We start from the raw sequence: 14,921 nt of genomic DNA on the forward strand, positions 1-14,921 counted from the left end.
AATAAATAAACTCCCACCCACTGGGTTTAGAAAATGAGGTTTCTGGTTAATGCACACACTACTATACATAGTGTAGCAATTTTCCAAGGTCTAAACTACAACCAGTAACATTTAACCCACAATTGTCTTCAGAGAAAGGCTAAATTTACCGTGAGCACATCGTTATCACAAGGTCATCCTTGGCAAGATCAGTTATTATTCGGTTAATGAAACACAATGTAGCGATCGGTGGTGTGTTGCTTATAAACTCAGATCCGGTTGTAAAAAGGTTGCAAATTCAAATCCCAGTGGGCTACCTACTACTTTGAGCAAGGTACCAAACTGCTCTCAGTCAAAAGTTTTCTCATCTGGAAAACGGTCATGGTGAAGATTAAAAAAGGTGATTCATGTAAAAAAAAAAAAAAAAAGCACTATTTTAATAGCAACTTAAATGCTTATTCAAAATAAAGTTCAAAAATACAGCCACCCCTCAGTATCCCAGGAGCCATTCCCACCCCCTGCCATGGACACCAAAATTGGCAGGTGCTCAAGTCCCTTATAAAAAATGGTAGAGTATTTGCACATAACCCACATACATCCTCCCACATACTCTAAATAATCTCTAGGTTACTTATAATGTCCAATGCAATGTAAACACTATGTAAACAGTTGTTATATGCACTGTTTTAAAATATATATTATTTTTATTCTTACATTTTTTTGCCCTGAATATATATATATTAAAATATATATATATATTATAGATAGATAGATAGATAGATAGATAGATAGATAGATAAAATCTTGTTCTGTCTTCCAGGCTGGAGTATAGTGGTACAATCTGGGCTCACTGCAACTTCTGCTTCCCAGGTTCAAGTGATTCTCCTACCTCAGCCTCCCGAGTAGCTGGGATTACAGGTACACACCACCACACCAAGCTAATTTTTGTATTTTTAGCAGAGACGGGGTTTTGCCATGTTGGCCAAACTGGTCTTGAACTCCTGGCCTCAGGGGCGTAAGCCACCGTGCTCACCCCACCCCCTGAATATTTCTGATTTGTAGTTAACTGAATCCTTGGATTGGAACCAACTGTACTGTTAATGGACACAGATGCATTCCACAAAAAGAAAATTACACTCAGGAATGATCAACACTGTTTTCAAGAGAATGGCTAACTCTGGGGGTAGGAGGGGATATAATTTTGGAAGTGGCACCTGGGGGGCTTCGACTGTGTAGTGTTTTAATTCAGGGGCTGACACTACCTATGGTCCGTAAGCCAAATCCAGCCCACAACTGTTTTTGTGTGACCCGTGAGTCAGGAACGGCTTTCACATTTTTAAACGGTTGCAAAATAATCAAAAGAAGGATACTATTTCATAATATGTGAAAATGATGTGAAATTCACATTTCAGTGTCCATAGGTAAAGTTTTATTGGAACACTGCCCTGCTCACTGGTTTACTATCCTGTCTGTGGTTACTTTCACACCACAGTGCTAAGTGGAGTAGTTTCAACAGAGACCATGTGTGGCCTGCAGAGCCGAAGGTTTTTAGTATCTGGCAGCAAATCTTTGCCAACCCCTCTATCAGGTAAGCAGGATGCCGGGTACCCTATTTTTGTATGTTTTATCCATCTTTGTATGCCTGGAACACTTAATTTTTAAATAAGAAAGCCCTTATCTCAGGGCTTGCACATAGGAAATACTTTCTGTATACGGACGTTTTGATCTGATGAGAGAATCCCACCCTAATACGGTTTGGGCTTTGTCCCCTTCAACTCTCACGTTAAAACGTGATGTGATCCCCAGTGTTGTGGGAGGAATTTGGGTCATAGGGGTGGATCCCTCATGAATGGCTTGGTGCCCTCTCCACGGTATGAGTGAGCTCTTGTTCTATTAGTTCACAGGAGAACTAGTTGTTTAAAAGAGCCGGGCATCTCTCTTGCTCCTTCTGTCACTGTGCGATGTGCCTGCTGGCCCTCCACCGTCCACTGTGAGTAACAGCTTCCCAAGGCCTCACCAGAAGCTGAGCAGATGCTGATGCCATGCTAGTACCACCTGCAGAACCGTGAGCCAAATAAACTGCTTTTTAAAAAATAAATTACTCAGTATCAGGTATTCCTTTATAGCAATGCAAAACGGGCTAACACACACACGAATCAGCTCTCGTGTTTACATGTTTATATTCTCTCTCTCTACTATACATATATGTGTGTGTATATATATGTGTATATATATACACATATATACACATATATATATTTATATATGTGTATATATATGTACATACACACACAGACACATACACACACACAATGTTTATATCAATGTTGAGTCCTAAAATGTCCCCACATATACACGCATCTTGGTGCCTGTTTTTTTGTTTCTCAAATGCCACAGGCACTCCAGGATAGAGGCCTAGCTGTCTTGCTCCCTCTGATACATCAAAGCATATTGTATGGTGCTTAGCAAATGGCAGACATTGTAGCTGTTATCTGGCTACAGGTGCCAGAAATTTGCATCTTGTCTAAACTAATTCCCTTCATTCTTTTGGGTGTGTGCAAATAATTAAAGGTTAAAAAAATAAACAATGAGGTTAAAAAATATCACTAGTCTCCAGATATCCAGATGCTATGAGAGTATTAGAAGCAGCAAATTGTGAGCCAACTGACCAAATCTGGTTAAAAACAAAGTGAATTGTTTCCCCCACTCCCTGGGGTTTAAAAATATTTGAGGTAGTTGCCAATATTTAAAAATGAGACAATTTCACATAAAATCTAGATTTTCAGCTTTTGTTAAAACTACAAGAGTATTGCCTTATTCTTGCGTGGCAGCAACCAACTGGCACTGAAGAGTGGCTGCCCAATTAAGTCAAGGTACATGGACTCCATTTTGTCACAGTCCCCACCACTCCCTACTTTCTTACATTTGACCCTCTTTTTCCATTTGTATTTCCTCCTGGTCCCTACAGGCATTTGCATTTGAGAGCTATGTCATATGTATTATCAGAAAAGCCTGCTAAGGAAAGAGACAGCAGTGTGACACTTCTGGCCTCAGTCACATAGCTTATTTACTTTACTGAGTGTGTTGCTGTCATCCTTAAGAGCTCTTATACATCCAAAAGAGCATTTGTTGATTTTAAGCAGAGCAGGAATGTGTTTGTGAGTCTGAACTCAGGGACAGAGTATCGTTACTAAGGCCTCTGGTGTATTCACCTTAGAAGTCCTTGCCCAAGGTTCTTCAAGGCCAAGCCAATGGGGAAATCATCTTTATTTCCTCCACAGCACTTGACACAGAATCTTGTTCATTCCATCATCCAATTACCAACTGTTGGAGGAAGGGAGAAAAGAAGGGGCAGAGGGAAAGAGGGACAGGGAGGGAGGAAATCTTACTTGAGCCATCACCTTCTTCCAACAAGATTTTTAAAAGTTAATCTTATTTTCCACCACACCCTAGACAATGACTCTGACATATTAAATATGTAAATGTTTCCTTATAAGTGATATCATGTTATTTTATGTGTGGCATGTGTTTTAATTTAATGAATAATGTGCACAATATCTCATTCTGTTTAGAAGGCTTTTTATTTTCAGTCTGCAGATTTAAAAATGTGCATATTACTGGATGCATATCTAGCTTGTAGTTATAATTCTATATTGTACACCCACTCTATTGAATTTATGCAATGCCCTGGTGGTGAACAGCTAGGTAGCCTTTATCTCTCAGCCACCTTATAAACAATGCTGCAATGAACATCTCCATTCATCTTCATTTTTTAAAATGCAGTATCTCTCCCTACATACACTATATACACACACGTTCCTAAAATGTATTTATATCCAAGGTGGAGGATTTCTGTGTTATGGAGCATATGTGAACTGAACTTGAACAAGTACTAGCAGACTGTTCTTCATAATTCCTGTGCCATTCTAGATTCCATCAGAAGTACATAAGCATTCCAGTTTCACAAATTCCAGCTAACACTTGGCACTGCCCCACTTTCTACTTTTTGCCAAACTGATGCGTGGAAAGCAATATCTAATAGTTGTTTTGATTTTCATATTAGGATTACTAGTGAGTTTGAGCATATATTCACATAATTGTAGGCCATATGAATGTTTGGAAATTGCCTGTTCAGATCTTTTATGCTTGCCCATTTTTCTACTGGGTTATCTTTTTTTTTTTTCTTATTGATTTGCTGGAGTGCATTACAGAGTCTAGGTATTCATTGTGTTTTTTGAATGCTGTAAATTTCTTCTCTTAGTCTTTCATTTGTCTGTTTTCTTTATTTCGATTGTCTTTTGTAGAACAAAAAATCCTTACATATTTACCTAATAATTTCTTTTTGTAGGTATAAAAATCCTTTCTCTATTCTTGGGATTTCAAAATTTGTCTACATGTTAAACTATTCACTTAGAATTTTAGCTTTCATATTTAAGTCTTTAATTCATTTACAGTCTGCCTTTTTACATGGTTTAAAGTTTAATTTTTCTCCATATTGAAGAAAACAAAAATAAGCCATTTTTCCTAATATGTATTAAACTGTCCAGCTGAGTGCACCTCCCAGCTATGATGGGACAGCTTGTATTTTTAGCCAATCTCACTATCATGATCAAAAATAAAAGCTATAAAATATTGTCTTAAGGGATTGGAAGTCAACCAAGGCAAGTCGTGAGGGACCAAGATCCCAGAGAGATGAAAAACAGACTAAGTTTGACCTCTATCAAGTTTCCCCTCAAGACATTTGCCAATTTACAATCAAAGAATTAAAAAGCAACAGCTTAGAGTTTTTCAGTCTTGTGGAGCTGGGGAGACAAAAACTGGAGTTCAGGATTACTAAAGTAGTTAGGACACAGGAGCAAAGATTGTAGAAATATGAGAACCACAGAGGTATGAGTCTGATATTGTCGAGTTATTAGCCTTGAGGTATTTGCTGATACCCAGGCTGGGGGTGGTGAGAGGTAGAGAAACCAAGCAAAAAGGGGTAGCTATGAAGGCAAGAAATTAAGCAGAGCCTTTTTGCAGTTGCCTAATTACAGGAAGGCAAAAAATGGAATTCACCCTCAATAAGGATGAGGAGCCTTGAGAAACACTCAAGGCTTTTAACTGGGACCCTGAAGGGTTACTTCCTTGGAGTTAGGGCAAACAAAATGGATCCTGGCTTGAGTCATCTCAATCCCATATTGGACAAACGTGATTTGCCTCTATTATCATCAATAGCCAGAAGAAAAACGTTTCTTTTGGGTGAGATGTCATCTTCCAGAGTCTCCACAATGTTTTATACACAATAGAAAAATTACCAAGAGACAAAACCAAATGATCAAAAACCAAGACAAAAACAAAAACAAAAACAAAAACCTCACGTGAGATTCGGGTATTGAAGTTGTCAAACATGGAGTCCCTAGTAACTGTGATAATATAATAAAAAAACTGATTTAAGATGAGAATGCTGCTAAAAACAACTAGGCTCTTTAAAAATGGAAATTACTGGTTGGGCATGGTGGCTCACGTCTGTAATCCCAGCACTTTGGGAGTTCGAGGCGGGTGGATCACTTGAAGCAGGAGTTTGAGACCATCCTGGCCAACAAGGTGAAATCCTATCTCTACTAAAAATAGAAAAATTAGCCAGGCATGGTGGCAGGTGCCTGTAATCTCAGCTACTCAGGAGGCTGAGGCAGGAGAATTGCTTGAACCCAGGAGGCGGAGGTTGCAGTGAGCTGAGATTGCACCACTGCACTCCAGCCTGGGTGACACGAACACAACTCCATCCAAAAAAAAAAAAAAAAAAAAAGGAAATTATAGAACTGAGAAATGAAATAAATAAAATTAAGAACTCGACAGATCAGTTGAACTACAGACTGGACATAGTAGATGAAAGAATTAGTGAACTGGAAGGTAAGTCAGTAAACAGATCTCAGGAATAAGGTTGAAAAACAGGTTTAAAAGAGCATAAAAGAAACATGGAACATGGTAAAAGATCTAGCACACATGTAGTAGGAGCCACAGAAGGAGGGGAGAGAGAGAGAGCAAGTCAGAAACAATATTTAAAGAGAAACTGACAGAAGACCTTACCAGATTGATGACAGACATCAAGTCATGGAATCAAGAAGTTCTATGAATCCCAAACAAGATAAATACAGAGAAAAGCATTCCTGGGCATGTGATGGTCAAACTGCACATGTGTACAAATTAATCTTAAAAGCAGTCAGAGGGGGAATAAAAGACATAATCTTTAAAGAAGGTATAATAAGACTGAGAATCAGCTTCTCAGCAGAATTGATGGAAACCAGAAAGCAATGGAATTTCATCTGCCAATGTGGAATTCTATGCCAGCAAAAAAAAAAAAAACAAAAACAAACTTCAAAATGAAGACAAAATCAAAATGAAACAAACCAAAATTAAGATAGTTTGCCATCAGTAAACCTGCACTAAAAAAGAATGTTCTGGAAGCATGAAAATTCAGCAAAGATAAAGAACAACGTAAAAGGGTAAATATGTGCAGCAGGAGGATAGATAAATATAATCAACGTGTTTTAAGGACCTTGCATTTTCTTGGAAATGGTAAAAGTACTAATTTATAGTAAAGTTTTAGATATATCAAGGATGTATCCTATAATATTTAGGGTAACCACTTAAAGAATAATAAATGTAAACATTTAATGTACATATATTACATTAATTACAGTAAATGCAAACAGAATACAATACTTCAGAAACAAAGATCACCAGACTGACTTTAAAAAATTAACTACAAGAGACCCCTTTTAAATATTACAAGAGACCTCTTTTAAATATAAAGACATACTAAGGTTCAAAGCAAGGATTCAATAATATGAATACAATACAAAAGAAAGCTGGCATTACCCCAAGTAGATTTTAAAATAAAAACCATTATTAGAGATGTACAGGGACACACAGTAATGATAAAATAATCCACCAATATATGATAATTCAAAAGTTTATTTTTTCCAAAATTAATGTGCATGAAGAAAGAGACTTGACTGATTCTAGGTCTCTGTTAGATCTAGAATTAGGTCTGAAAAATCTCAAATACCTATAGCAGTTAAAATACCTAGAGCAATCAAAACACATCATCCTTTGGAGGCAAATAAATGAACAGCACTAACAAAGCCAAAGCTACAGAAATATTAATCTTCACAAAGTAAACATGACCCTGACTTGAGAACCTGACAACCGTTCCTTCCTGCGGGCAGCTACAGCTACAGGCACTGGTGACTTGCAGAAGCAAACTATTAGCCACAGAGCACAGGAATGTGAACAAGCAACTCAAGGCAACTCGGTTTCCAGAGTTAGTAAAACTCTTCCAAAAATTCTAGTCATGGTTCTCATTTCCCAAGCACCTATTATATGCCAGGCAATTTTCCTGATCACATTTACAGTATCTCTTTTAATTCTCTCCACCACGCTGGGAGATAGAAGGATCTGTCCTATATTTCCTCCAAGGCCGATTAAGCACAGATTTAAGTCTGAGCAAAGTGCAGTCACCAAGAAAATGTGAAATCATTCCTGTTTGGTGAACTTATCCTGTTCTGCCATGAGGATCTAAGAAGAAACTTTTCAAATGTCAGTGCGCTCCACCGAGTGATGGGTGGATACAGAAAATGTGGTATGCATATTCAGTAGAATATTATTCAGCCATGAAAAGAACGAAATCCTGTCATTTGCAGCAATGTGGATGGAACTGGAGGTCATTATGTAAGTGAAATAAGCCAAGGACAGAAAGACAAATATGGCATGTTCTCAACCACATGTGGGAGCTAAAAAAGTAGATCTCATGACGATAGAGAGTAGATTGTGATTACTAAAGGCCAGGAAGGGTGGTGGGGAGGATGAAGAGAGGTTGATTAACGGGTACAAATATACAGTTAGAAGGAATAAGACCTAGTGTCCAATAGAACAGTAGGGTGACTATAATTAACAATAGCTTATCATACATTCCGAATAGCTAGAATAAAGAGTAATTTGAATGATGCTAGCATAAAGAAAAGATACATATTTAAGGTGATGAAATCCCAATTATGCTGCTTTGATCTGTACACATTATATGAATGCATCAAACGATCACGTGCACCCTGAGAATCCGTCCATCTATTATATACCAATAAAAAAAAACTAAACAAAACTGTAAAAAACTTCTCAGCACACAGTGAGTTTTTTGTCTTATGAACCACATTGTTTTATTGTTGAATTGGAGGAGACCATGCAGGAGGGAGGCCAGTCTCTGGTGTTTGAGGCTGCTGAAGGTTTTAACCTGGCCCTGATTACATTGCTCAGTTTACGGATACTAGAAATAAAAACAGCTCACACTTACAGAGCATTTACTCTGAGGTTTAAATCTCTCTGCATGCACTGGCTCATTTCATCCTATGAAGTAGGTAGAGATAAGGAGACAGGTTCAGAGATTGACCTGGCCAGTTAGTGGTAGGGCCAGGATTCTCAACCAGGTGATCTGGCTCCAGATCTCTGCTCTTAACCACAGCTTGCACATAGCTCTGGATCACAATTTCAACTCAGGGCCCATCGAGCTCTAAAGTCTACTAAGCTACCCAGTCAGAGCACCAGACCTGTTATCTGCTCCAGGGGTTCAAATCCCAGCTATGTCCTTGTCAGCGGTGTAACCTTGGGCACGTTATTTCACTTATCTGAGCCTCAGTTCTGTAAGATGGAGTAAATACTACCCTCCCCGCCAGGTTATTCTGAGGAAAATGAGTCAGAGAAGGCATTGGGTATTCAACAAAGGGCAGCCGAGATTATTTGCATTCACACAGACAAAAGCTTGAAACACACTATTCGTTTCATTCCAGGTAGACACTGGAAACTGTCATGAGGATCACCCGGAAACCACTGGTTCCTATTGCGGTTTGAGGGGCAGAGTTGAGCTCTCCTGCAATTTGAGGGGAAGGCTTCCTTCACATTCTCCCCACTCTCCCCACCCTCACAATCACCTGAAATTGGAGACCAGCTTATTCTCTATGCAGGGGGAAGGAAGAGAGAACTTAGACAGCCTTCACGGAATCTGGAGGAGGAGAAAGACGTAGCTTCCCTTTCACGAAGGGAGGGAAGGGAAAGGAAGCAAAAGCATGGAATTCATTTACAAAAAAAAAATTCTTTCTTTGTTGCATTGTTGCAAAACCCTGATAGCCCGGCTACTTCAGAAGAGAGCCTGAAGGAGCGGGAAGAAAGGCATTCAAGCGCCCCCACCCTCTGGCCTCCTTGGCCTGCTGCTGCCTGCGGCTTGTGCCATTTGTTACCCTTGTCACCACCCCTGTCCCTGGGGACTGGGAAGAAGTGGGGGAGCCCGAGAGATGACAGCTGGGGGGTGGGGGCAGAGGCAGCTTCAAAGGCTGGGAGGGATCAAAAGCAGATGGAGGGTCCCCAGTGGGTGGGCTGCCCACCTTTCCCCACCCCTGTCAGTGCACCAGCTACCTTGGCTGAGGACAGTGGCCCTGCCTGTTAGATGCAGAGGACAGATGGCCAGTCAGCCAAGGGGACTTTGGAGAGGGCCACTCCCAGCATCCTTCACGGGCTGAGAAATCAAAGCCTGCTGACTTCAATCACAGGCTTCTGAACAGACAGCAGCTGTGGCCCAAACCTGGACGTCTCTGGCAGCCTCCACCAGCCTCATTCAATTTCCATTCAAAATACATCTGTGAATCACAAACCAGCTTGGCTTTCCCCATTTCAGGGGGTAGTTGCTCACACCAAAAGCTCAGGATCGCTCTTACTTCTCCCTCTCCTCCAATCCATCTCCAGGCCTTATAAAGTTCACCTCCACGGCCATCACCCAGGTCCAAGCCGCCACCCTCCCTGCCCAGGAAGACCACCGCAGTCCCCCTGCCCACCTCCCAGGGGCCACCGTGGCCTCCCTCCAGTTTGTTCTCTGTGCAGCGAATGACAGCATAAATGTGAACCTACCCCCTCACCTCATCCTTGCTTATAACCTCTGACGGCTTTCCATTGCTCTTAAGATGAAGCGAACACTTCGGAACACAGCCTTGATCTGGCTTCTCCTCACCCAATGTCTGATTCCAGCACACTGGCCTTTCTTTTGCTCCATGCTCCCTCTTGCCACAGGGCCTTTGCACATGCTGTTCCCACTGCCTGGAACTCCCGTCCCGCCTGCTCACCCTGCAGAGGCCTCAGTTCCGGCAGGACTTCCCCAGGCCCTCCCTGAGTGAGCGATTTCCCTCCTGCAGCTTCCACAGGCCCATGGCCCTCTCGCACACACCAGTCACTGGAACAGTTTTTACAGGTGTTTGTGAGTTATTTAATTTCCCTAGGTCTCCCCATGACTCTCAGTCCATGTGGCTGGGCTGGGACTGACCCTACTAACAAGCTCGAAGCCTGTTAATTAGCATCTCCCATTCCTCGGTCTATAGTGATTGGCTCCAGGGTGTTGGCCACGTGAGCCACCTGGGGCCAATGGGAGGCCCAAGATGAACTGCTGGAGAAGAGACGCTCTCTCCTGCTGCACACAAGCCCTGGAAGATGTCTACCTGGAGCCGTGGGCAGCCCCTTGCCTGCGAGACTGCAGACTGCCTTTGTGTTTTAATACAGGTGTATCACGCCCTAGGTGTTCAGTGTGAAAAATTAGAGTAGGAATCAGCTGTGGGTCCAGCCAGTGAAATTCAACAGCTGTTGTCACTTCAACAACCTTTGGGAAGAACTCCACAAGCCACAAGGGTGTGATCACAAATCCCTCCTCCTGTCCACACCTCCATCCTCCTCTACCCTGTCTCTCTTAACATGGGGAAGGTGTCATTGAATAGAAGTTGTGGGACAGGGTTGCAATGCATTGGGAACCATCTCCCCAGATAAATAATGCAAATTCAATTTCTTTTGCAAAGGCTAGAAGGCAGATAAATGGATCAGGAAGAACACAGCTGACACTAAAGCCAGTCACTGATTCATTCATTGAGTCAGGCTGCCCATCATTTAGAATCACTGATGCTGTTTATGTAGCACACCAAAGAGCAAAGCTCCTACTCCTTCACTAATTGATTTCATCTTTCTTCCCCTTCCCCTGTTCTTTAAGGACCTTCTTAGACCCAGGGACTGTCTCAGGCATTAAGGATACAGTGTCCAACCAGACAGACAAGTTCCTCCTCTCCTGAAGTTGGCATTTCAGGTGGGATTTGCCATCCAGACTTAGTGGGAATTCCTCAATGAGTGACCCCAACTAGTCCACCTGTGCCTCTTCCTGCTGAGATAAGAATTGCACGGCCCTTTCTCTCTTAAAATAAAATTTTGGTTGCCCAAATAACATCTAAAAACATTTGTAAATACATTTTAAAATTTCAGATAAGATTAGAGTCACATTGGGGCACTACCTCCCACCAGATGTATCCACAATTAATAGGATAAATAGCTTATAAACACAAACACCCACACATTCATTAAAATATACAGTATTGTTTTTACAAATGTGTTTTGTGAATGTGTTGTTGACCGCTATTGATCATGTACATCTTGTTCCAAGATGTTTTTTCACTCTAATAATAAAATACCTTGTTGTTCATTCCATGCCATGACACAGAGATCTAGCTTATTCTTTCTCATTGCTGCATGGTGTCTGCAGGTATGTCTGTGTCACAGTTCACCTGTCCAGTCCTCAGGGGTCCCAGGTTGTTGTTAGGATAATGAATTCCACAATGACTGGAGCAGGTCTTCTTGGGTGCACATGCCTGGAGTTCTCTAGAAGTGATACCCCAAGGAAAGACTGCGGGCCCCCCAGTTTAAAACTGTAAAACCCATTTGCATATCGCTCCTCAGAGTGGTGAATCCAATTTATACGCCCAGCAGAATGTCCCATGTCTTCATCCCTTGTGCTATTTTTACTCCCTGATTGGAAAACTTTATCCAAAAATTCTCTTAGGGGCCAGGCACAGTGGCTCACGCCTGTAATCCCAGCACTTTGGGAGGCCAAGGCGGGTAGATCACGAGGTCAGGAGATCGAGACCACCTTGACTAACAAGGTGAAACCCTGTGTATACTAAAAATACAAAAAATTAGCCGGGCGTGGTGGCGGGCGCCTGTTGTTCCAGCTACTCGGGAGGCTGAGGCAGGAGAATGGCATGAACCCGGGAGGCAGAGCTTGCAGTGAGCCGAGATCGCGCCACTGCACTCCAGCCTGGGCAATAGAGCGAGACTCCGTCTCAAAAAAACAAAACAAAACAAAACAAAAACTCTCTTAGGAAGACATAAACAGTTATTCTATTTTTATAGAGACAGGTCCTTGTTGTGTTGCCCAGCAAACTCCTGGTGTCTACCTCCTAGGCTCAAGCAATCCTCCTGCCTCAGCCTCCCAAGTAGCTAGGACTACAGGTGTGCACCATCACACCTGGCTAGTGTTTTCATTTTTATTTTTTTGTAAAGACAGGGATCTCACTTTGTTGCCCAGGCTGGTCTCCAACTCCTGGGTTCAAGTGATCCTCCTACTTCGGCCTCCTGAGGTGCTGGGATTTATAGGTGTGAGCCACCGCACTCAGCTTACATAAGCAATTGCATAAGCAATATGCCTCCGCAGCAGCCTATTCACAGCACCACCCTTCAGCCAAGCAGACTGAGTCCTAGGGAGTCTTATGACGAAAGGAAACCAGCTTGAGTCCTGAATCTCAGTTCCAGACTAAACTCTCTCACCTAGGCTTGATGAATTCTCATTCACATGAGCTCGGCATAGAATAAAACATAAAAACGGCTAATGGGAAAGCTTTCACTCTACTTCCTCCTGGGTTCAAGTGATTCTCCTGACTCAGCCTCCCGAGTAGCTAGAATGGCAGGTGCCCGCCACCACGCCCAGCTAATTTTTGTATTTTCAGTAGGGATGGGGTTTTGCCATGTTGGCCAGGCTGGTCTTGAATGCCTGACTTCAGGTGATCTACCCGCCTCAGCCTCCCAAAGTGCTGGGATTACAGGCATGAGCCACCATGCCCGGCCTGCTTCCCTCATTCTTGATCGCCTGTAAAACATGGGCCCATCATTTGGTCAATCAATCCAATTTTGCTGTCCCTGGTATTTTTGAAAACTTTTTTCATTTTATTTTATTTTATGTATTTTATTTTTTAAGAGACGAGATTTCACTGTGTTGCCCAGGCTGGTCCTGACTCCTGGGCTCCAGCAATCCTCCTGCCTTGGCCTCCCAAAGTGCTGGGATTACAGGCATCAGCCACAGTGCCTGGCCTGCTTCCCTCATCCTTGATCGCATGTAAAACAAGGGCCATTATTTGGTCAATGAATCCAATTTTGCTGTCCCTAGTATTTTTTTTTTTTTTTTTTTTTTGAGATGCAGTCTCGCTCTGTTGCCCAGGCTGGAGTGCAGTGGCGTGATCTTCGCTCATTGCAAGCTCCGCCTCCTAGGTTCACGCCATTCTCCTGCCTCAGTCTCCCGAGTAGCTGGGACTACAGGCGCCTGCCACCACGCCTGGCTAATTTTTTGTATTTTTAGTAGAGACGGGGTTTCACTGTGTTAGTCAGGATGGTCTTGATCTCCTGACCTCGTGACCCACCCGCCTCGGCCTCCCAAAGTGCTGGGATTACAGGCATGAGCCACCGTGCCCGGCCGCTGTCCCTAGTATTTTTAAAAACTATTTTATTTTATTTTATTTATTTTATTTTATTTTATGTATTTTATTTTTTAAGGGACTGGATTTCACTATGTTGCCTAGGCTGGTCCTGAACTCCTGGGCTCCAGCAATCCTCCTGCCTTGGCCACCCAAAGTGCTGGGATTACAGGCGTGAACCACTGCGCCCAGCCAAAACTTTTTATTTTGAGATAGTTTTAGATTCACAAAAAGTTGCAAAACATAGTGCAGAAAGGTCCTGAGTACCCTTCAAGCAATGTCTTCCACCCTGTGATTACATCTTACGTAACCATAGTACAATGTCAAAGCCAGGAAACTGAGGTCGGTTCAGTGCGTGTGTAGCTCTGTGTCATTGTATCACATGTGCAGCTCTGTATAACCGCCGCTGCAATCTAGAGAACAATTCCATCACCACAAAGATGTCCCCCCACCCCAGACCCCCCTGACCCAAAACCCTTAACCCCTGGCAACCACTAATCTGTTCTCCATCTCTAAAATGTCATTTTGAAAATATTATATAAATGGAATCACGCAGTATGCAACCTCCTGATACTGGTTTTTTAGAAAAACACATGATGCAAGTCCAGATGCCTGCATTTTACGATGCATGTTCCAATATTCTCTAGGCCCACAAGAGGCAACCTTCAAAAAGGCACCCAATGTGCAGTGACAGGCTGGGATAGGACCACACACGTTCTGGTTGATTCCTGGTTGGGTTCAGCAGGGCCCTGGAGCAAAATGTAGAACTTTATAGAATATGTCTCATGCAGAGCCATTAAAAAGAAAAGCCAAACCAAACCCACACCCCAACCCACAACCACCAAAACAAGGCACAAAGCAAAACACCAAGGACTCTTACTGTAAGGGAAGAGTCCTTCCTCCCAAAGATGGCTGGAGAACACGAAGTGCTTGAGGCCACTGCGGGAGTCCTGGAGTCCTGGTATCCTACCAAGAGGCAGGCAAGAGATCCAGGGAGGAAAGAGAATCTTCAGGTTGCAGAGGCATTTTGCTTTCAGATACCACACCAGCAACATTGTTCTTCACTGTTCCTCTTCCTTTCCTTCACCCCAACCACAGCCCATTGCAATGACCTGGACCCATGTGAAACCATTTAAACTGTGGCGGGCTTTGTTCTGAGTCTACAGAGCAAGGGCATTTTTATTGGGGGAAGGGAAACAGGCAGGAGAGAAATGTCGAAAAATGGGTAAGAGAAATTGAATATTGGAAACCAAATATGAGAATATCTTCACTTGGTCCAAATTATTATATGTGCCTCCATGAAGCTTGGACCACTATGAAAGTGAAAATAATAGTAGTTCATGTAGACTAAGCACTGTCTATGAG

The 14,921-nt window shown here is 42.5% G+C and overlaps 1 protein-coding gene across 3 annotated transcripts in view; it reads right to left on the bottom strand.

Annotated features, from left to right (window-relative positions):
* The window catches only part of EYA2 (EYA transcriptional coactivator and phosphatase 2), a 284,816-nt gene that overhangs the window by 189,837 nt on the left and 80,058 nt on the right, over positions 1–14,921 (bottom strand). The window contains exon 1 of one of the 3 annotated variants that reach the window (XM_073006162.1): positions 150–321. The exons of 1 other annotated variant lie outside the window; for it this stretch is intronic. In XM_073006162.1, the coding sequence (XP_072862263.1) occupies positions 150–160 (11 nt within the window). In that variant the 5' untranslated portion in view covers positions 161–321. Of the gene's footprint in view, positions 1–149; positions 322–14,921 lie in introns of those variants that run through there. One more of the 3 variants, XM_073006149.1, reaches the window with a different exon arrangement.

The sequence above is a fragment of the Chlorocebus sabaeus genome, chromosome 2, assembly GCF_047675955.1.
Source record: "Chlorocebus sabaeus isolate Y175 chromosome 2, mChlSab1.0.hap1, whole genome shotgun sequence".
Taxonomy (NCBI): Eukaryota; Metazoa; Chordata; class Mammalia; order Primates; family Cercopithecidae; genus Chlorocebus; species Chlorocebus sabaeus.